General features: G+C 42.4%; 1 protein-coding gene across 16 annotated transcripts in view; it reads right to left on the bottom strand.

Annotated features, from left to right (window-relative positions):
* The window catches only part of LOC121865428 (SH3 and cysteine-rich domain-containing protein 3-like), a 253,540-nt gene that overhangs the window by 8,387 nt on the left and 220,763 nt on the right, over window positions 1–24,390 (bottom strand). For 15 of the 16 annotated variants that reach the window (XM_042364812.1, XM_042364823.1, XM_042364825.1 and 12 more), the window contains 4 exons: window positions 19,192–19,328; window positions 8,193–8,275; window positions 4,119–4,308; window positions 75–848 (listed from right to left, as the gene is read on the bottom strand). In XM_042364812.1, the coding sequence (XP_042220746.1) occupies window positions 747–848; window positions 4,119–4,308; window positions 8,193–8,275; window positions 19,192–19,328 (512 nt within the window). In that variant the 3' untranslated portion in view covers window positions 75–746. The remainder of the gene's footprint in view (window positions 1–74; window positions 849–4,118; window positions 4,309–8,192; window positions 8,276–19,191; window positions 19,329–24,390) is intronic. The other variant, XM_042364814.1, reaches the window with a different exon arrangement.

Here is a 24,390-nt window from a genome sequence, read left to right as displayed (position 1 = left end):
TCGTAATGATAGTGATCGAAGGAGTAAGTTCTTCAAGCTGTTAGTAGCAATTTCTGTTGATGATCTTGACTCACCTTCTAAGATTTTCAGAAGATGCATTTTAAGTAGCTGGAGTGGCCTGGCTTGCTTTCCTTTGCTAGTTCGGTTTCATCTTCTTAGTATCTATTATGATCATTTCCCCCTTGCGACATAGATTACGGATTCGTATTGGTTATAAGTCCATGCTGCATTCTGCAGCTTAGTGGTGCAAGTGCACACAGACACGGGAGAGTTTTTCTGTTCTTCCCCTTGAAGGACATCCACTGCTGTAAGGGGCAATTCCCAGTGCTAACACGAACCACAGTCAGCTTTCAAAAGTGCAGTGAAGACCACAGTTATGTGCAAAAGAGCTAAACAGTAACAACAACAACAACAACAACAACTAATACTCAGGAATGAATGTCACAGTCTTCGGCGTCACCCTCGGGTTGAGGAGCACTTCACACCCCAACCTGTCACCATCGTTCACCCGGCCTACTGCTGCTGCTGCCCCCCATTTTTCTTTTCTTCCTTTTAGCTTATACATCATTTTTATTAAAACAAATTTTCCAAATATTGTCTTGGCAATTCTCCAATAAGTTTTCATTTTTCACAATCAAAGTCCACAATATGGCATACAGGTATTTGTCTCATGGGAGAGTCACTGACTTAACGAGAAACAAGAGTATATGTGCAAGTATTGTGGCCCGCCAAAGTGCGCACACAATTCAAGCTTCCTGCAGGTATTTTAGGGGACAAACACCTTGTTGGTTGTCACCATTGCGGATCATCACCATACCCTCGACCTCCTCCCCGATCTGGATAACGATCTGTGGAGGAGAAAACAGATGTCACTCTAAAGCTGGCAAGGAAGTAATACAAACAGAACTATGGTATAATAAACACAATTATTTCATCCAAACATCACTGTGATATATAAATGCATATTACAGTATTTATAAAACCAGTGTGATACATAGAATATACATGTATTTTTCTCTCTCAAAAAAAGTGAAATATTAAATGCACAGTCCCCCTAAAAACTATCGTTAGCCATGAGCTCAGTGCAATTCGAGGCTTTTCGAACAATTTTACTTGACCTGTTTCAGAACGGTTGGTAGTTATACATTCATGACCTTAAGGCATGAATGAGTACAGTATACACGTTTTTGAACGATACATGCATTAATATACCTTAATGAATTTTTTGTTATACAGTAGACCCTTGCCATTAGCGAGTTATTTCGGGAAATCATGAACCAAGCGGAGAAGTGGAGAGCTGCAGAAGGACATCTGTGGGCTCCAAGAATGGTCGAAGAAATGGCTACTGAGATTCAATGTCACGAAGTGTAAGAGGATGCACCTGGGGCGTACCAATGGTAAGGAGGCGTATCATATGTCCCAACGGGATGAAGAAACTGCACTATTTGAGACTGAATGTGAGAAGGACCTAGGTGTGTATGGTGACAATGAGCTGAAGTTCTCGGGCCATTGTGAGAAGAAGGTAAATCAGGCAAATAAATTATTGGGTCTTATAAGAAGGTCGTTCAGATATGTAGACGGTCCGTCCCTCGTGACGATCTTCAGGAGTGAAGTGCTTCCCCATCTGGAGTACTGTCACCCCATCTGGTCCCCGAGATATGCTAGGGACTGTCAGTTGGTTGAAAATGTTCAAAGGAGGGCCACCAAACTGGTGCCTGCACTTCGGCACCTCAGCTACCCTGAGAGATTGGAGCGCCTGAACTTGCCTAGCTTATACTACAGACGGGCAAGGGGGGACCTAGTTGAGGTGTATAAGCATCTCAGGGGGCACTACTCAGTTGAATGTCCTTACTTGGAGCTGGCGGACGCTTGCCCCACAAGGGGTCACAGCTCAAGATTGAATAAGCCTCTAGTCCAGAAAACTGTGAGGGCAAACTTTTCGGAGTGAGAGTTGTGAACTTTTGGAATAATCTACCAGAAAGTGTTGTGACGGCACCGAGTGTGAGCTCTTTAAAGACAAGACTTGACCAACACTGGAGCGGGTTCAGGTACATTCAGGAGCCGGTGCATGCCCAGTACTTGCCAACAGTGCGTAAGAGAGACGTGGCCGATCGCCCAAGCAGCTTACGAGCCGATCTTTTGGTGAAGAGGATAAAAGAAAAGGAAAAGTAATCAGAGACGTGACCGATCGCCCAAGCGGCTGACGAGCTGATCAGTGGTGAAAAGGATAAAAGTAAAAAGTAAATGTAAGAAATGGTGCGAATTGGCAAAACCGCGAATAGCTACCTTAGTGCAATACTGTATACCTATACCAAACAACTGACCAGCTACAGCAGCACTCGTCCCCTCTTTTAACTTATCTAATAATAAAACTTTTTTTGTCATGGTCATCACTGACTTCTGCTTTTACATTTCACTCAACTAGCATCGCTAGCACTGGCACTAGGCAGTCTTTTAGGGGCCATTTCACACAGAAACTAAACTTTTGAGAGTACAACACAGATGTTGCGTGGGGTAAATCGTTGTGCTGCGGGAAAAGGCTTACAAACTAGCCACCATAGCCACCATCTGCTTACCGAGAATAGTCGAAATCGTGAATCGCAAACCAGCGAATGGCAAGGGTCTACTGTATTGAAGTATTTAGTATGCTATAAGTATAAGGATGACTCCCTCCCCCAACCCTACCCTCATCTCTAGCTGTTGCTGATATGGCAAGCAGGCATACCAACTTATGATGATACACTGGGGATCATATCAAAGAATTTCGTCTAGTGTTTTAAATTGTATTGATGGAAAATCTACAATACTTTTTGGAAGACTGTACCTGTATACAGTATATTTTTCTAAGGAACAATTTCCAAATTGCTATACAGTATTCAGTTTTACATTATTTTAAATATATAAATACATGAACTTTGTTGTAGTGCACGTAAATAAAAGTTAACTTACATAAGAATGTCAACACATCTGGAAATAATGTTTTATGATATAAGGATGAACATTTATCAACAGGTAATGCTTTTAAAATGTTCACAGACTATTATGTAATTGTGATATTGATGATTTGACATATAGGACATTCTTGATCAACAGTTACACAAACAGAGAGATGGTTGTGTTCCCCAAAATATGCCTTTGTAAAGATAAACTGGGCAGTGATGTACAAGAATTAGTCAGCACAAGGTTTTGGAAAAGTTTATTTGTGTTAGCCACAGAAAAAACAAAACCTGGAAATACCTTGTTTTTTCAATGAACATTATCACAATTAATTGCTAATTCAGATGTACAGATAAACATTTAAATTGTGAATAGCTACACTTAACAAATTACCATAAGTCATTTTACCAATGAAACATTTGACTCATGTACACAGGTGGCAGGAGTCAAAGGACAGGGTTCATATAGCTGAAATGTACCCCGACAAGGTGTATGTGCAGCAGTGGTTGGAGGGTGTACATACCCTTTAGGATAAAATGACAGGATCTAAATCTCTACACAGGAGGGCTGTTTATAACAAGTTTGTGGATTTAAGAGTTAGGTTGTATTGACTGAACACTGATAAAAATTTCTGGTAGGACAAAAAGCTCCTCTACTTCAACATTCCAAAGACGTAAAGAATAATTAAAGTGACCCTTCTCATGTTACTCCAGGAAGATGTTTACTTTCTCCTTCAATCAGCTACAGTAATGTGACGATAAGCAAGATATGGTATTTTTTAATTGTTTTGATGAATAAATGTACCATATTCAACAAGAAACTCCAGTATAAAGACAGCATTATAACCTATGTCTCATGTTAGAGAATATCTAATTGATTTGCTATGGGAATACTTTTAACAGCAGTACAAAAAGAGGTAGCACTATATATACAAGTTTCCATGTACTTCCTGTCACTCGGTCAAACCCATACTAATCTTACATGGTATCTACAACAGACTACTAGAGCCCATACCAATCTCAGTTAATCCTTACTTGCTTGACAAAACCCCTGCAGCTGTTACCTCATCCCTGTCCTAAATGGTTATCACCTTAATTGATTTTTATATCATTGCCTGTCTTACCTGAGTGTAGACAACCCTGGCCCTACCTGGTACCTGCCCTACCTGGTACCTGCCGTACCTGGTCTCTGAGGAGTTTAATGCCGTTATCGCCATCGGTGACCTGCAGGTTATGAGTGACCTGTAGTGGCTTCTCACCACAGTTGAGTCGGGTCACATACTTGGAGGGGAAGTAACCAGTCCTGCCCAGACACTTTCCCTGCCACCAGTCAGGATCGGATGTGTCAGTCACAGTGACCTTGTAACCAGCTCTGTTAGGGGGAAGAGTCCAGGTCAGTCTTTAGCTTCCTGCGTTGTTGCGACACTAGTGATGATTTTAATGATAAGATGTTAAGTAATCAATACTATTATACTATAAGACGTTTATCATTATCTTTATCTTAATATATCCGTCTCATCTGTCTATCTTTTTAATACCGCTGTCTGCCTATCTCTTAATATCTTTGTCTGCCTGTCTGTCTTTTAATATCTGTCTTTAACATCTTTGTTTGTCTGTTACTCTTAATACATCTTAATAACTTTGCTTATCTGTCCTTTTAATATTCATCTGTATATCTCTTACATATCTCTCGACTATGTATTTCTCTCCAATATACAAAATTACAACTAATGAAGAAAACACAAGAAATACTTAACAAAAACATCGTCAAATTAAACCAACCAAGACAACTAATATAGAGAAGGTTTTTACACTGAAGATATATGATATAATATTTCTTAGTTTAATGACTCAGGAGAGAAGTTTAAAAGGACTGGTCAACAATACTCGAGTGACTCAGCTCTCAAGTAAAATATGTTTCCTTTCTCTACACCCTTATGACCACCCAAGTTCTGCATTAGTTGTTTCCTGCTTTCACTATATCCCAACACTGTCTGCTGCCCTCACTATATCCCAACACTGTCTGCTGCCCTCACTATATCCCAACACTGTCTGCTGCCCTCACTATATCCCAACACTGTCTGCTGCCTTCACTATATCCCAACACTGTCTGCTGCCCTCACTATATCCCAACACTGTCTGCTGCCTTCACTATATCCCAACACTGTCTGCTGTCCTCTCACTATATCCCAACACTGTCTGCTGCCCTCACTATATCCCAACACTGTCTGCTGCCCTCACTATATCCCAACACTGTCTGCTGCCCTCACTATATCCCAACACTGTCTGCTGCCTTCACTATATCCCAACACTGTCTGCTGCCTTCACTATATCCCAACACTGTCTGCTGCCCTCACTATACCCCAACATTGTCTGCTGTCCTCCCAAATAGGCGAGTCTGATACGTTCCCAAATGGTAACACTGTCAAAATATATCGCTTGTCTGGTAGCACTGGCAGGTACAATCCCCATTTGGTCATTATGTCAACGTCATTCTCTAGCTGGTAACACTGTACTGCCCGATATGTTCTCTATCTGGTAACATTATTTACCATGTTTAGCTGATCCCTCTTGGTTATCAAGTCATGATCATCTCAATCTGGTAATACTCTAAGGTGCTTTCTCGAAATGGTAACAGTATCAAGTATATACTGTATAATATATATCTGACAACAGCATCAGACAAGCCAGCAAGTTGGCAACACTGGCAGGTTGAGAGCCTCACCATTTACTCAACAAACATCACAGTCAGGAGAGAGTCCTAAATTAATTACCTTTTTGTCATAACTAAGAAAGTATTTATAGTTGATTTAATTCATTCTCCCTTTATCAACAATTTAGTGATCCTCTTGAGCTGCTGCTGCTATATAACATTAACTTCACATTTCCATCTAACACAAACTTGGCATTTTCATCTATGATAAACAATATTTCTGAGTTTATTTATATGTTACCTGGAGTTAGTAAGGGGGGGGGGCTGTGTTTATAATGCAATCTTTATTTAATTCTGAGTTATAAAAAAAAACAAGAACATTAATTGGAACACCTGAAGATGAAATCACTTGGCATATTTCACCTGATTAAAACATCATAATACCAACCTATTCTAACACTAACCTAACCTATTCTAACACTAACCTAACTAAACCCCCAGGTGGCATTAGGGTGTCAATCATCAGGAGAAATAATATGGTAGGGCTAACCTTCAGGTGATCTGATTACCTTTATATGAATTATGATGCTGAATGAGTTGAAAGTTAACACAAACTTTTCTCATAATTGTTTGCTCAATTAAACTTATTAAGAAGTGTTTTCTGTTGAAGTAAACATCAAGGGAGAGATGGATGGTCTCTTATGAAGACTCGGGATTTCCACATTGAAATTATAACTTGTTTTGTCTCCTCTCTCCTCCTCATCCTATTACCCTTCAGGAGATTTGGCTAATTTTCTATTGCATTAAAGAAAAAAGAATGAATTACTTAACATCTTCAGTACAATAAATCATGGTGCAGGGAGCAGACACTCTTACTCTTTTAAGGAAGGAAATGGTAAAGTACCAATCGGCTTCTTTATTTACGAAAGTTGCCTGAAGGTAAAAATAAATATTACTACTTTTATTCCCTAACCGGATGTAATGGTGACACAGATATTATAGTGCCCTTTAATTACAGCAAAATATGAGTGTAATATTGATATCATGCTGACCCAGTGGTGATAATATCATATTTCAGTCCTGATTTGTTAAGAATCTTACAATACAGTAGTATCATTTTACTCGTAACTGGTAATATGAGATCACAGGTAAATTTAAGATGTGATAGAATGATGAAGGCCAAAATTGCGCCAAGATTACACTTCAGATCCTACCATAACTAGATATATTTTCTCATCCCCATAACCTAGGAATCTTTGAGAATCCTAAAGTTACATTCTCAAAAGCTAGTAGGACTTGAATTCGTTGTAAGTTGAAATGTAAGAATTTATTTAACTGGCTGACCAAACGAAAAATAGATAAAAAAAAAGATTAAAATTACCCACTAGCTTGGTTCACTTAGCACTAGATAAGACAAAAGGTTTATTTTTTTTTGGGGGGGGGGGGGGCAAAGAATCACTACTTTACTTTTATTAGGTAACTGTACATATTTAATTAAGGTAAACTGTACTAGTTTAATTAGTTTAATCTAGATGGTTTTCTTTCCATTTTTTTTACTTTAACTCAAGTCAACCAGTTAAGGGTGTCCTCAGCTTCACTACAAGGAGCATCCATCAAGCGACACGAAGCCCAGATAAAGTGTAGAACCGACCCCCATGTGTGACACCAAACACAGTGAGCATTAAGTGACTTTCCCCAGTGCGACGCCGAACCCAGTTAGTGTGTCAAACGAGGCTGGAGAGAGGTGGCATGACGTTCATATATCGGAAACATGAATCTTTATAGCGTGTAGTGCGTATTGTCCACCAGCCTAGCACACTCTGTCTTACTCTCGTCTCTCAAGTGCCTGCCTTTCTTCACTGAGAAAAGCTGTGCGTGGCCATTTCTTAACATGACAAGGCAGAGTCTTTTATTTTTAAACGATATATATATATATATATATATATATATATATATATATATATATATATATATATATATATATATATATATCGATGTGTGTGTGTGTGTGTGTGTGTGTGTGTGTGTGCTTTAGTGGAGTGGGTTAACTGCTTCTGTTGTACTAATTTTTTTCTCTTGTCAAAACCTTCTAGTGTTCTTAACATGATGGCGAAAGTAATCTGAGTTTCGTTATTTACACTGGTCGTTAAAATACAGATGATAGTGACATTATTTACACTGTTCATTAAGATACAGTTAAGAGTGACGCTACAGTATTTTGTTTACTGTTTGTTGACATATATTTTGGCAATGGCATTGTTCTTTATTTTCACAGTTTATTTTCGTGCCTATTATTCTCACAGTACACTATCCGCCCCCATCTAATTCACTGCATGACTCTATTTATCAGTTGTGTGACGCCTATTCACCACGCTACCAGTTGTGTGACTCGTCTGAACTAACTAACAGGATGTAACAAGCACAACTAATTGCACCATATACAGTACAATTACTCTCTGTAGTGTCATGATTAGTCTATTTCGTCAGCCTTGTCCTGTCTACTGGTGTCTTCTGATCACCTGTTTGAGCCTCACCTGGTCACCTGTTTGAGCCTCACCTGGTCACCTGTTTGAGCCTCACCTGGTCACCTGTTTGAGTCTTACCTGAGGTCGAGCTCGTCAGGGTGTCTGGAGGTGAAGTTGTAGAGGACGACGTATAGGTTGGTGGGCAGGAGGCGGTGTGGCTTCTGTCGAGAGAGGTAGAAGTGAGGGTGAGAGGTAGAGATGAGGGTGAGAGGTAGAGATGAGGGTGAGAGGTAGAGGAGATAGAGGTAGAGAGATGGGGTGAGAGTAGAGATGAGGGTGAGAGGTGAGATGAGGGTGAGAGGTGAGAGAGGGTGAGAGGTAGGGATGAGGGGAGATGAGGGTGAGAGGTAGAGATGAGGGTGAGAGGTAGAGATGAGGGAGAGGTGGAGAGAGGAGGATGAGAGGTAGGAGATGAGGTGAGAGGTAGAGATGAGGGGGAGAGAGATGAGGGTGAGAGGTAGAGATGAGGGTGAGAGGTAGAGATGAGGGTGAGAGGTAGAGATGAGGGTGAGAGGTAGAGATGAGGGTGAGAGGTAGAGATGGGGGTGAGAGGTAGAGATGAGGGTGAGAGGTAGAAGTGAGCATGAGGCGGATTGAGTGGATTTATATATATATACAGTATACTGTATTTATCTACCTTTAGTATAATATAAAATACTATCATATGAATTAAATAACATCTTTCTATAAAACCCCAAAAATATATAATAGGGTAATAAACTTTTATCATTTAAAAATTTATAAAGAACTTCTAAATATTTATCTTCGAGAATGCAAGACTAAGAGTAAAAAAAATAAGTGTTAATATCAATGTTAAAAGATGCAACAAGAACAAGTCAACAATATATGCTGTAATGATGGTTGTGGTTAGGGTATATATACAGTATTAACAACAATAACAACTAAAAAACAAATTAAACAAAAACAATAACAGCGGTGCAAAGACGTGACGAACCAAGATCAAGGGATAGATACGTTAGGTGGCAGCCTGATGATGATTTACAAGAGAAAACAAAATACTCGCATGTTAAAAATAAATGGATTGTCGTCTTTGAAGGTACTTTAAGTGGCTGGTCGAGACTTGTACTTGGTGAGGCTACGAGTGTCTTCAGTGAGGAGGAGGAGGAGAGGAGGGATGGGGGAAGGAGAGGAGAAGAAGGATGGGGAGGGGGAGGGAGGGGGGTAGGAAGAGGTGGAGGAGGGGGGACGAGGAAGAGGGAAGAGGAGAAGGAAGAGGTAAGACGAGGTGGAGGGAACATGAACCTCCTCGATCAAAGTTCCAACTGACCAAACACAATACACAGGTGTCTACTGAGGAGTGTATTGACGTACTGCCCACCTCCCTCTCTCTGGCCCTTGAGACTCGCCACACGATCGATCTCTACAAAAAGCTGTTCAGTCACACGTACGGAATCTCTGTGAGGCGAACATCAAAGGAAAAAACTCACAACTTCCCAAGAAAACTGGATTAAGGTCACGATTCATGAAGGTTCTGATCGTTTATCTGATCTCGTAACTGGTACTTGGTAAACGTCTCTGATTAAGATAGTCTCAGTGGGATTTTCATGTTATTTTGGATGTTATATCTATGTTGCAGCCAATGAGGTACTTTCATAAACTCTTATATGCCCAGTCAGGAGATAAACTCAATTCAAGAACCTGTGATAATCCCTCACCAGATGACTGAAGAACGACATTCATTTGCTTTCTGCCGTCTATGGTAGAAGTACGGTTTTCTTCTTGTAGGGATGAGATAGAAATATTATCTACAACATTTCTTTCAGTAATTTATCAACAGGTAAACATGCAGACAATATATAATGGGGCATCTAAAATACAATACAGTATTCAAAATGATGCATAACACATGGAGATTGATAAACTGAGGTGGCGGGAGCATGCGAGTAAACAGAGTGGGTGTGAGGGCGGGAACATATGACAGCAGTACTTATGAGGAACCAACCATGCTAAGTACTAGCACAAGACGCGTGCACTAGTGATGTTTTTTACATTATACATTCATTTTAAAGAGATACTGGTGAGCTAATAACTAAAGAAAAAATGTGTGTGTGTGTGTGTGTGTGTGTGTGTGTGTTACAACTTGATGTTCTCAGATATTTTAACCTTTACTAGAAAGAGGAATAAGACACAATTCCCAAATGACGAGTCTTTGTGTTCTTTATCTTAGTGCTTACATAGGCCTAATCCTGAGTATTTTCTATATCAAAATCTCACACGCGCTCTTATTCTTTCAAATTCTTAGCAGTATTCAAACACAGGTTACAGTTGGTCTTAAATATACGTAGTAGAGACCCAGGAGACACTGATACAAGATGGTTACTGAAGGTGGCCGAGTCCCCCTTTGGCGCCACAACAGACCAAGACTTCCTAACTCTGAACAACATGCACAGATAATAACCAAGAGCTTATTGTGGTTTGTATTTACTGGCCAAGTCTGGTGACAATTCATCAACAACGGATTTAGTTATCATGTTTGTAATTTCTGGACGCAGTGGCTGACGGACGGACGCAGATCACAAGCAGAACACAAACACAGGTAACCATAACATCTTCACCTTTTATAACGCAGCACTGAGTATATCCTTGGCTACAATGTCACCTGCCATCATAACACATCAGATTAACACACAGCCCTCAAGGTGTACCGTCATCATTCTAACAAAGGAACATGGAATAAAAGCTTTGGCTATAAACGTCACGTGACACCCAACTCGAGGTAACACTACAATGAAAAACAACTCTTTAGACTAACGGACAATCTTCAGAGTGTTGCGTCATCACAATCAACGGAGTCACACTTAATAATAATGAGAGGAGGAGGAGGAGGAGGAGGGGGAGGGGGAGGAGGGGAGGGAGGGAGGGGAAGCGGCCATCGTAACTTAAGTGGTGCAGTGGGCGGGACGTTGAGCAGCAGTGGGAGGGAGAATGACCTTGGTTACAAATAATTATAATACCTCCACACACGCCATGCTAATGCTATATCAAACTGTCCAAGATCAAAGACGTCCAACATTATACTTCAACTTTATTATTATTATTATTATTATTATTATTATTATTATTATTAGGGTAGTCAGCACCGGGTGAAACTGATATTATACAAAGTGAAGCAAGAGAAGGAATGATCTTGGCACAGACAATAGGTAACTTACTGTTCAGGTTTGACTTAGATTAGTGTTAGCTCTTTTTAGGTAATGGTGAGTCGTGTGTACAGTGAGTCAAAAAAGGGCAATGATGAGTCACTTAATACATTGAGTCATAATGTTTACAATGGCGAGTCAGTCAATCCATAAAACGAGTCACAAGATCAGCAATGGTGAGTCAGTCAGTCTATACACTGAGTCAGAAAGACCATAATGGAGACAGGTGATAAATATTTGCGGTAATTTAAACCATTAGCCTGATTAAAGGTACATATATACCTCTACCTCTACCTCTAGTCCATGTTTGGTTAGGTTAAGGTTTGGTCAAGGTTAGGTTATTCTCTCTCTCTCTCTCTCTCTCTCTCCAGTAAATTAAAACATTGACAATAAAACCTGAAATAAAGTCAATCTTTTAACAAACGCCGTAAACTCTACGGTGGTATGCTGCCACGTTTAACTTACTGGGTGGGTGTGTGCACCCTGATATCAAACGAGAGAGAGAGAGAGAGAAGAAGAAGAGAGAGAGAGAGAGAGAGAGAGAGAGAGAGAGAGAGACTCGTCCAGGCTGCAACACTCCAATTAATCGATGCTCCTGCCTAGCCCTCAGTGGTGGCTCCTCACTGGGGATTACAGGGGGATTACCGGTCTAGTAAAGAAGGGGATTACCGGGATGGAAGTTAGTAATGATAAAAATAACGTGAGTGAAAGACAATAAAAATAGGATTACTGGGACAGAAGACGATAAAGATGGGATTAGTGAGGTGATAAAAGGGATTATCCAAACATGGAAGGGATTAATGATATATCGGAGGATTATCGTAACATAGAGATTATCGGAACATGGGGGAGTATAGGAACATAGGAGGATTACCAGAATACGGGGGATTACATGAGCATAGGATTTCAAATGGGGGATTTAGATCTGAGCTTCGACAAGAAAAAGGATTAGGTTAAGTCCTGACGAGGTTTCCATAACACAGGAAGAAGTAGTAAGGAGGGTTCATGAGGTGACTTTGTAGGGGTTCAAATGTGGATTTTGTAGGGGTTCATTTGGCGGGTTTATGGGGTTTACTTGTGGGTTTGTGAGTTCTGTTTGTGGAGTTTAGTGGGTGTTCTTTGTGGAGGTTCAACTGAAGATTAAACCCCACAACTTATTTCACCTGAAGATTAAGCATCCCAAAGAATGTTAGGGGGTAGGAAAGGGTAGGGTAGGGTAGGGAGGGTGGGGAAGGGAAGGAAGGGAAGGGAAGAGAAGGGAAGGGTAGGTAAGAGTGTAGGGTAGGGGTAGGTAGGGTAGGGTAGGGTAGGGAAGGGAAGGAAGGAAGGAAGGGAAAGGGTAGGTAGGGTAGGGTAGGGTAGGGTAGGGAAGGGAAGGGAAGGGAAGGGAAGGGAAGGAAGGGAAGGGAAGGAAGGAAGGGAAGGGTAGGGGAGGGTAGGGTAGGGCAGGGTAGGGGTAGGGTAGGGTAGGGTATGTCAGTGTTAGGGTGGTTAATCTTCAGGTGATCTGAAAAGTGTACTAAAATAAAGCTTTCATAATATTAGAACCATTGAAGTCTGATTTTCTTATGTTTACGTGACCTGATCTTCTACCACAGTAAAAAAAAAGGGTCAACCTAGGTCATATTTAGATGAACATTCTTATATAGACTCTAAAATAAAAACATTCTTAATATAATCATTCTTAAGATATTAGATACAAAAACATTCTTACTAAGTTTGATAGAAATTCACTGAATACATCAATAAAATAAATTTGTTTCGTACTCAAAGACCTAAGACCGACAAACACACAAAGAGAGAGAGAGAGAGAGAGAGAAGAAAAAGAGAAGAGAGAGTATCCAGACGCTACTTTACGCAATTTTATCCCCCCCTCTAATCTCACCGTTCTCACACTGAGTACAAAACTGAGACGAGGATCCAGTTCTCAAAGCTTCCTACGCTTAAGATCGTCTTCCCGCCATAAATGTGGATAAGAGAGAACGCATCTGGTTACGAACGAGACGCAGTGCCATTCCAAAGCAATTTTTGTTGTCTTCTTTGTCCACCATTTGCTGTTGTCATCGTTCAAACTTGCCAACAAGATACGCTCTCGCCTCTGTCTGTCTGTCCCTTTAGTCTTGGGCTAGATTCTTTAAGAGGATCAACTGGAGAGTACAGTTGGTTTTGATACTATTAAAAGGGATTATCAACGAGTCCAGGGATGGTGGATCTTGAGTGAGAAGTTTAATAGAGGTGTGTTCCGTTTGTTGTTGCCACGTTCAATAGTGAGGCGGTAACTGTTGAAATGCTTACCGAGGAACAAGGGTTAAATTATAGTAAGTGCCGTTGAAACCCGTGATAATATTCAACAGAAAGTCTAGAACTGTTGATGTACACAAAAAACGGGTTCACCAGTAGTTAGTACCGTTGAATCACGATAAGAGTGTTCAACAGTGCGCCTGGATTCGCTGCGGTACAAGGCAAGCGGTCCAGAAGGGTCATATCCTGTTGAAACACAAGAGAACTTCCTCCGCTGGGTTGTATGTAGGAGGAACACACAGAAGTTAGAACCAAGACAGAGTTATGTGAAGCAGCAAGGGAAAAGGACTGAGCAATAAGAAATCCAACTTGAACGTCAGAAAGGGTTCAACAGGAGAAAGTTATCGAGAGAAAGGGTTCAACAGAGAAAGAGGAGAAAGTTGGGTGGGGGTTGGGGGGTTCAAGGGGTTGGGGGTCAACAGGAGAAAGTTATCGAGAGAAAGGGTTCAACAGGAGAAAGTTATTGAGAGAAAGGGTTCAACAGGAGAAAGTTATCGAGAGAAAGGGTTCAACAGGAGAAAGTTATCGAGAGAAAGGGTTCAACAGGAGAAAGTTATCGAGAGAAAGCGTTTCAACAGGAGAAAATTTTGTAGGGATGTATAGAATGACCAAATCACTAAAACTGAGGAGGAAAATAGCTTAATACTAAAGTAATTTAACAAAGGCTGAACAGTGAAGGAGAAGGATAACAAAGGCTGAACAATGAAGGAGGAAGACAACAAAGGCTGAACAGTGAAGGAGGAGGATAACAAAGGCTGAACAATGAAGGAGGAAGACAACAAAGGCTGAACAGTGAAGGAGAAGGATAAAAGGTGAACAATGAAGGAGGAAGACAAAAAAGGCTGAAATGTGAAGGAGAAGGATAACAAAGGCTGAAATAGTGGAGGAGGAAGACAATAAAGGAACAGTGAAGGAGAAGGATAACAAAGGCTGAAATAATGAAGGAGGAAGACAACAAAGGCTGAAATAGTGAAGGAGAAGGATAACAAAGGCTGAACAATGAAGGAGGAAGACAACAAAGGCTGAACAGTGAAGGAGAAGGATAAAAAAGGCGAACAATGAAGGAGGAAGACAACAAAGGCTGAACAGTGAAGGAGAAGGACAACAAAGGCTGAACAATGAAGGAGGAAGACAACAAAGGAACAGTGAAGGAGAAGGTAAAGGCTGAACAATAAGGAGGAAGACAACAAAGGCTGAACAGTGAAGGAGAAGGATAACAAAGGCTGAACAATGAAGGAGGAAGACAACAAAGGCTGAGTAGTGAAGGAGGAGGACAACAAAGGCTGAACAATGAAGGAGGAAGACAACAAAGGCTGAACAGTGAAGGAGAAGGATAACAAAGGCTGAACAGTGGAGGAGGAAGACAACAAAGGCTGAACAGTGAAGGAGAAGGATAACAAAGGCTGAACAATGAAGGAGGAAGACAACAAAGGCTGAACAGTGAAGGAGAAGGATAACAAAGGCTGAACAGTGGAGGAGGAAGACAACAAAGGCTGAACAGTGAAGGAGAAGGATAACAAAGGCTGAACAATGAAGGAGGAAGACAACAAAGGCTGAACAGTGGAGGAGGAGGATAACAAAGGCTGAACAATGAAGGAGGAAGACAACAAAGGCTGAACAGTGAAGGAGAAGGACAACAAAGGCTGAACAATGAAGGAGGAAGACAACAAAAGGCTGAACAGTGAAGGAGAGGATAACAAGGCTGAACAATGAGAGGAAGACAACAAAGGCTGAACAGTGGAGGAGGAGGATAACAAAGGCTGAAATAACGAAGGAGGAAGACAAAAAGGCTGAACAGTGAAGGAGAAGGACAACAAAGGCTGAACAATGAAGGAGGAAGACAACAAAGGAACAGTGAAGGAGGAGGATAACAAAGGCTGAACAATGAAGGAGGAAGACAACAAAGGCTGAACAGTGGAGGAGGACAACAGGCTCAGCAGTGAAGGAGGACAACAAAGGCTGAGCAGTGAAGGAGGACAAAAAGGCTGAACAGTGAAGGAGGAGGAGGAGGAGGACAACAAAGGCCCAGCAGTGAAGGAGGACAACAAAGGCTCGGCAGTATTGGCCTCCTCGGCACTTACAAGCCAAGAGGGAAAAATGAAATAGAACGTGGAAGAGCATATAAACGTGTTTGTATTAGATTAGGAGGAACGGGACGGAGGAGAGGCAGGAAGGAAGGAAGGAAAGAAGGAAGGAAGGAAGGAAGGAAGGAAGGAGAAGGAAGGAAGAAAGGAAGGAAGGAGGAGGGAGGAAGGAGGAAGGAAGGAAGGAAGGCAGGAAGGAAGGAAGGAATGAAGGAATAAGAAGGAAGGAAGGAAGGAAGGAAGGAAGGAAGGAAGGAAGGAAGGAAGGAAGGAAGGAAGGAAGGAAGGAAGGAAGGAAGGAAGGAAGGAAGGAAGGAAGGAAGGAAGGAAAGAAGGAAGGAAGGAAGGAAGGCAGGAAGGAAGGAAGGAAGGAAGGAAGAAGAAGGAAGGAAGGAAAGAAGGAAGAAAGGAAGGAAGGAAGGAATGAAGGAAGAAGGAAGGAATGAAGGAAGGAAGGAAAGAAGGAAGGAAGGAAGGCAGAAAGAGAGGAAGGAAGGAGGAAGGCAGGAAGGAAGGAAGGCAGGAAGGAAGGCAGGAAGGAAGGAAGGAAAGAAAGAAGGAAGGAAGAAAGGAAGGAATGGAGGAGAGAACGAAGGAAGAAAGGTGAAATGTAAGGAATGGGAATAGATGGGTGGAAGAAAAGGAGAGAGAGAGAGAGAGAGAGAGAGAGAGGAGAGAGAGGTCAACATTGACCACCACACAGATTGCAGAGATGCATTTTGTGGGGTGAAAAAGTAAAATGAAGGAAAAAATAGGAGGCAGGTGATGGCGACATGCCAGAGAAGAGAGGGGCTGTGGGGGATGCTGTGGGGAATAGGTGAGAAAAAGGGGGTGAGTTGCCAGAGAGGAGGTAAGGGAGAAAGGGAGTGAGGTAAGATGGTGAGGGGTAGGGGTAGGTAAGGAAGTGAGAGTGTGGAGGAGGAGGGTGAGAAGAAAGTTGAGGTGGGAAGGGAAGGTGGGAAGGGGAAGAGACAAGGTGGGAGAGGGGGGCAGAGGCATGGGGAAGAGGAGGGAGGAAGGAGAGAAAAATAAATTGAGCACAGAGATGAAAGGGAGGAGAAAGAGAGAGAGAGGGAGAAATAAGATGATACAGTGATGATGAAAGGAAAGGGAAAACGTAAAAGACTGAAAGTAATGAGAGAAAATGTGTAGAAACTCTGAAGGTAAAGGAGAAGGAGGAGAAGGAAAAGTAGGAGAATGAAGAGAAGGAGAAGGAGGATGGAGGGGAAGAGGAATACAATAATAATACAGTCTGGTAGTCATCAGGAAGGCGACCAAGAAGGAAGTGGGAGAAAGACGTAGACACCTGGCAGTTTCACCCACCTGTAATGGCGTGGGGTGCACCAGTTTATCCAATTTTCCTACGAAACTAAACCTCGAGTGATTTAAACCGGTTAAATATGTACACGAGGCCACGGTATACGAGATGTTGGCACTTAGCTTTGATACCTTGGCCATGAAATACGAGATTATGGCCACGAAAGACGATTGTGTAGCAAAAATGCTTCAAACTCTTAATATTGTTAGCCTAAGAATGTCTCTTCCACAGACTTTGTAGCCTGAGAACATTTAGTCACGGAAGTTGTAGCCTGGGGACACTTTAGTCACGGACGTTGTAGCCTGAGAACATTTTAGTCACGGACGTTGTAGCCAGAGAATGTTTCCTCCACGGACCTTGTAACCTATAAACGTTTCAATTATGGACGTTGTAACTTGGGGATTTTTCGGCCCGGAAGTTTCCAAACTTATCTCATAAGTGTTTGGAAACGTTTAAGATGAAATTCGACTACTTTGAGACGTCCCATCAGACGATATGACAAATACTGGGACCTCAGTCTGTGTACCAGCAGATACTGCGACAGACACACTGAGACCTCAGTCTGTGTACCAGCAGACACTGCGACAGAAACACTGAGACTTCAGTCTGTGTACCAGCAGACACTGCGACAGACACACTGAGACGTCAGTCTGTGTACCAGCAGACACTGCGACAGACAGGTGTCTCAGGAAGGTCAGTGTCCACGTATTGCCGACAGCTGTGACCTAATTACCATACATGACACACTCTCAGGTAATGAAGAGATTCCGCCCAGCTGCCCTGCATCAAGGTGCATTATTCCAGGTGGTTGCCACTGCAGGGGGAGACCAACGTATAATCAGCACCACCGCCACCTACTGCCTTCCTTCCGAGTGTCACTGATGCTCCTGCCGTCTGAGAGCCCCACAAAATCAGTAAATGTTAAATAAAAAACAGTTTCCACAAATGAAGAAGATCGCCAAGCAGTGGTGATTGCTCGTGCTGACAATGATAGGGAAGAAGCGATATCTAGCTCTTATCCCACATAAGAACCGCGTGAATATAGACTCTATAACTGAAGGTTTAGGCCATTTTTATGACTGACAGCACACGTGTTAACTCTTTATCATACAGATGAGCACCAAACAATTCCCAGGAACATTCGGTGTGTACAGGATACCTCACACACACAGTGGGCCTTATTGTGGAGGAGAGTCACCATATGATCCACACATTGGTCGTAGATGAAGAAGCGCGTGATATAAGTTGAAGATATTGTTAACTAGATGACGTCAGTACTGCTGCCTGCCACGTACACTGCTGTTACCAAAAGCGAGTTGTGTTGTGAGGAGAATCTGAGTCTGGGTACTCGTAACGTCACATCCTCCACAATAATGGCGATATAAAAGTGCAAGGAGGAGGAGGGGGAGGAGCAGGAAGAGGAGGAACACATCATGACGCTCTCTGGTGGTAGAGATGAGAGTTACGTATAGCGCAGCACGGGAAGCTAGAGTCGACTACATTATCTTCCCGGAAATAACAGCTAACTCATGCAGCCTCCCAGCTGTATGACTGGCGAAGACTGGCTATAATGGCTGGTGAAGATTGGCTGTATGACAGGCGAAGATTAGCTGTATAACTGGCGACGCCATGTTTGTTATTGATACTGCTTCGTGCTTACTTCATGCCAAATAATACGTTTTCTCTCGAATAATATAGGTTTAGATCAAAATATCCACCTTGTAATGATTTTGTAAATAAAACTATATATATATATATATATATATATATATATATATATATATATATATATATATATATATATATATATATATATATATATATGTGTGTGTGTGTGTAACAGATAATTATAAAAACATGCATATATTATTACATTACACATATAAAGGATGGAAAGCTAAAAAAAATACCATATTTAAAAAACAATTCAACTCGACATAATTATACTACACTCGTCATCACGCGTGGCAGAAATTAGGATAACAACCCTCCCCCCAGTACCCCCCTCCCTCAGTTACCCCCATCATCACCACCACCATGAGCAGCAGGCGCAGCAGCAACAGCAGGCAAGGAAGAGGGACCAAGGCCAGGTGATGTGAGAACCAGCCATCGTGCGAGGTCTGTGTGCAGGGGCAGCCACTCCACCACCATCACCACCACCATCATCATCACCATCCTCTTCCTCCATAACAACCCAGCCCCCTGATACTTACTTTACTTACGGGTGAAGGACAAGGGGAGGTGCTGGCTGAACTGAGGGACTTCTCGTTTTCGTCAGGTAGTTCTACTGAGCTCATTCTCATGTTGCGGGCGGTGAGGAGGCGCCGGTTGTGGACTGGGCTGGAGGGCGCTGTGGGGCGACACGGGGCAGGTTAGACAAGCAGGCGAGGTGTGGGAGGCGGCCGTGATGCAGGGGGCTGTGTGGGTCACGCTCCCCGCTCCGCCACCTCCCTCACTGTTGGGATGAATCAACAAGCCTCGTATGAAAGAGAAAGGGAGATAGTGAGCTTCAAGGATCAATTACTGGATCAAGAAAACTACTCTAATTGATTGGGTATAATTACAGTGAAGAACTAGGTAATAACACTAATTATAAGTGCAGGGCCACAAAGAGTGAGCAGCCGTGATGGTCCGCCTCGTGTTTCTCGTGGTGATAAAGGAACTCGAGGCAGCGGGACCATAGGCCAACCCACTAAATATCGCCTACCAAGTGACAATTCAAAGTGCTTAAGAGTGACAGTAGTTAGTGCAGAATTAGAGATGAAGAATCAACTAGTACAATCTCCCAGGTCAATGATTATGAAGAGAAGATCAGGTCAACTCAGGTGTTACAGAACATCACTGGCACCAGAGCCCTGTCTCAGCGAGGCCTGGGCCGCGCCTCACTCTAACTCCCCTAAATGCCTTCATATAGTGATAATTCTCATCGTTCTTCTGAGAGCCAGAGTTTAACAGCCATTTATGAGTGCATATTTGCTAACTTGCCGGAAAAATACTTACATACATGTACATTGGTGTACAAAAATAACTTATTCTTCCAAGAATATTTCAAAAACTAAATAAAATCTTATAGTCCAATAAAACATCGTTAAGTTACTAAATATTGCATCTTAAAAAATAGTTTTAGACAGAATTATCACTAAATTTGGAGTACTTGGTTAGCTAGAGCGGTAATGCGCGGAGGCAAGCAAACATGCAGTCACAAGTCAAAACACGACGGAGCGTCCAACACAAGTGAGCCATGCACACACACCACGGCCCCGCCAGCACCCCGATGGATGTGTCCCTCAGTCAACCTGTTTATACACCAGCGTCTGCCTCAGGGACACACCGCTCGGGATTAACTTCAGCAGCCGTGACAACATGTTACAGAAAAAAGATTCCAAACAAAAAAAATCAAAGTTGTTTCCAAGTCCCCGAATGTGAAAAAAAAGTGCAGCATTGTAACCCAGGTGTGGGGGACACAAGCTGCCGCACCAGACTGAGGGACCTGGTAACTTTCTCCTAGGATGGCTGTACACACACAAACTCTGTAAATGCTTATAGTGTGCCCTGTTACCAGGCAAGTATACATGTCATAAAATAACTTCAGCAAGTAATACTAGTCTAAATATTACCATATTCATAAAATGGCTATGAGGAGAGTTTCAAGACGGTCACGTGGAGATCTTGACGGACTGTACACAGCTTTGGAGGTCAATAGTCTACAACTAATACAATGTATAATATACGTACATGATGTTTAAGCTGTCTATCAAGTCTCACATAGACACCTTCATATAAATATATATATGTATATACTGTAAATATATATCTAACTCAGGCCCGGACTAGTATCGTTGCAGCTAACAGTCAAATAAAGGTATACGAGTTATTACGATGCACTGACGTAGCAGGAGACAAGAACTCCATAGGGGGTCGGGAAATATTGAGTCGCTGGTGCTCCTGGTTGTCTCACACAGGAGTTGGTGAGTGTGTGTGCAGCGGTGGCGGCGGGTGGTGGGTGCGGGGAGGTTCTGGCCCGGCCCCGCTGCACAACACTCGGGGTAACAAGCTGCTCACACACCACAGTTTATAATATCTAGTTTCACCACGACCACTTCTAGCGAGACAAGTCCACATTCACTGCCTTGAGTACTGAATACATACGACAAAACATTTCTAGGTTAATTTACTTCTCAGTTTAAAAAGGAAATGAAGGCAAGATGCTCTCAGGACGCTAGTGATGACTAAAACTAATCAGGAAAATGTATCTAGTCACTGAGGAGTCGATGAACATGTCAAATGGATTACTCTTGTCTAGAGTCTAGGGGAGGGAAATACTAGAAGGTATACTAGAGGCGGGGCGGGGAGCTCTGAGCCCCCGTGTGCACTAGGTGGAGGAGTACCAGTGTGGCTCTTTAGGTGGTTGTAAAAGGGCGATTTGGGACGGTGTTGGTGGTAGTAGTGGTGGGTTGTACGGGACTTTGTGGAGGCGATCATGCCCAGCGCGAACACCGAGAGCTTAGGTTCTGAAACAAGAGGGAGAAATGGAGGGCAGAGCTCATCAACCTGCTGAAGGGGGCGAGGAGGGGGGGTGGGAAGGGGGTGGGAGGGCGCTGCTCTCACCCTGTATCACACTAACTCACCACAAAGATCACTCCGAGACTCTCCTGAAGGGCAACACAATAAAAAAAAAAATGGCTTGAAAAAAAAAAATCTATAATTTGACACAAAAAGAAAAAAAAATGAGGTATATTATTTTTATTATCCCTAATTTTCTTGCCAGTGGGAGAGATATTGTTGATCTTCAGACAATATTAATAAGGGTGCCGTGTGTTTCGTCTCCTCACGCCTGCCACAACACTAGCGAGGGGAGAGAGAGAGAGAGAGAGAGAGAGAGAGAGAGTGGAAGGGGAGGGAGGGAAGAGGGTAGAGTTGATGGGAGGTCAGGAGCCTTCATAACGCTGCTGGCATTCTTCGTCAACACTTAAATTAAAAAAAAAAGTATCATTAAAAAATTTATTCTTCTTGATAACCCGGATGATTTTAGGACAGTTAAACCCAGGTGAGATGACATTTAAACCCAGGTGAGATGAGGACAATTTAAACCCAGGTGAAATGAGGACAATTTAAACCCAGGTGAGGTGAGGACAATTTAAACCCAGGTGAAATGAGGACAATTTAAACCCAGGTGAGATGACAGTTAAATTCAAGTGATATGAGGACAATTAAACCCAGGTGAGATGAGAATTAAACCCAGGTGAGATAACAGTTCAACCCAGGTGAGATGAGGACAATTTAAACCTATGTGAAATGAGGACAATTTAAACCCAGGTTAGAGAAGGACAATTAAAATCATTACCCTTACGTATCCACCATGGCCCTTGAGTACCCACCATGGCCCTTAATTTCCCACCATGGCCCTTGAGTACCCACCATGGCCCTTAATTTCCCACCATGGCCCTTAATTTCCCACCATGGCCCTTGAGTACCCACCATGGCCCCCATTCCACCATGGATGGTTGGCCCTTGAGTCACCATGGACTTCCCACCATGGCCCTGAGTACCCACCATGGCCCTTAATTTCCCACCATGAGATCCCACCATGGCCCTTGAGTACCCACCATGGCCTTAATTTCCCACCATGGCCCTTGAGTCCCACCATGGTATGGCCCTTGAGCCACCATGGCCCTTAATTTCCCACCATGGCCCTTGAGTACCCACCATGGCCCCCCACCATGGCCCTTGAGTACCCACCATGGCCCTTAATTTCCCACCATGGCCCTTGAGTAATCTCTTTTCTCTCCTAACTCCTAAACCATCTGAGGTTATCAAGAAAATGAGAAGTAGTCTTAGTGACCCCCACACACACACACACAGGAATATACACAGAGGAATATACACAGAGGACACACACACACACACACACACAGGAGGTGATATACACACACACACACACAGGAGGTGATACACACACACACACACAGGAATATACACAGGAATATACACAGAGGACACACACACACACACACAGAGGAATATACACAGAGGACACACACACACACACAGAGGAATATACACAGAGGACACACACACACACACACACACACACACACACACACACACACACACAGGAGGTGATACACACACACACACACAGGAGGTGATACACACACACAGAGGAATATACACAGAGGACACACACACACACACAGGAGGTGATACACACACACACACACAGGAGGTGATACACACACACACACACAGGTGATACACACACACACACACACAGGAGGTGATACACACACACACACACAGAGGAATATACACAGAAGAATATACACAGAGGACACACACACACACACACACACACACACAGGATTATACACAGAGGAGGATACACACACACACACACACACACACACACGCACACACACACAGGAATATACACAGAGGGAGGCTACACACACACACACACACACACACAGGGATACACACAGACACACACACACACACAGAGGGACACAGACACACACAGACACACACTTGAGTGACAATGCTAATGCTAACATCGTTATGAAGGCCACGGATTTAATAAGAACAAGATCTAGTTTATTTTATCAAAATGGATGGCTTAAAACGGACGGCTCTTGACTGCTTATGTTGATGATAATAAAAAAAAAAATAATAATAATCGTTTAGGATAGAAAAATATTATAGAAAACTATTTTATCATAGCTAAGAAGGTGGTTTAAATCGGATTTTTTTTTGGGGGAGGGCATTTATCCAGGAGGAATTGGCCAAACAAAATATATCCGCTTATTGCTTAGAGAATTTACAGTGCTGACTTCTTGTTCGTATAGCGGCAGTGAGGTGCTGTAGGTGCTGGTAGTGACAATCACCTCGTCTGCTTTATTTATTGGTGTGCTTTAGAGGCGGTGCTAAAGAAGTCATTGTTAGATTTCGTGTTTGGCCACAACAGTTACCAAGGTTCATCACTGTAACCTCCCTCTTGTGTGTGGCAAAAACAACAATAATATCTAAGTGAAAATTCGCATGATGCTGGGCAGATGTGCCTTACCGACCAAAAAATATGTCGTTATTAAGTGGCACCTCAGAAAAATAAGAGGTATTGTTAAAAAAAAAATGCAAATTTCTATAACCTCGACCTAAAAATATTATGTCCGGGCCTTGGTGAACAAAAAAAAAAAAATGCAGCAAAAATGTTTAAACTCGCCAAAAATATTTATTCTATACAAAATATCAGATTTTGGCTAACACCGTAATGTAAAAAATATACAATGTTATATTAAAAAATGCCTTAAAATTTACATAAATTTGCACAACGAAAAGAAAAAACTTTTCAACATACGATTGTAAACATGCATAAGAATCGCGAACCAAGAGGAGAGGAGAGCAGAGCAATGTCA

Source organism: Homarus americanus, unplaced genomic scaffold (genome assembly GCF_018991925.1).
Source record: "Homarus americanus isolate GMGI-L3 unplaced genomic scaffold, GMGI_Hamer_2.0 scaffold25483, whole genome shotgun sequence".
NCBI lineage: Eukaryota > Metazoa > Arthropoda > Malacostraca > Decapoda > Nephropidae > Homarus > Homarus americanus.
This window is presented reverse-complemented; position numbering and strand designations above follow the sequence as displayed.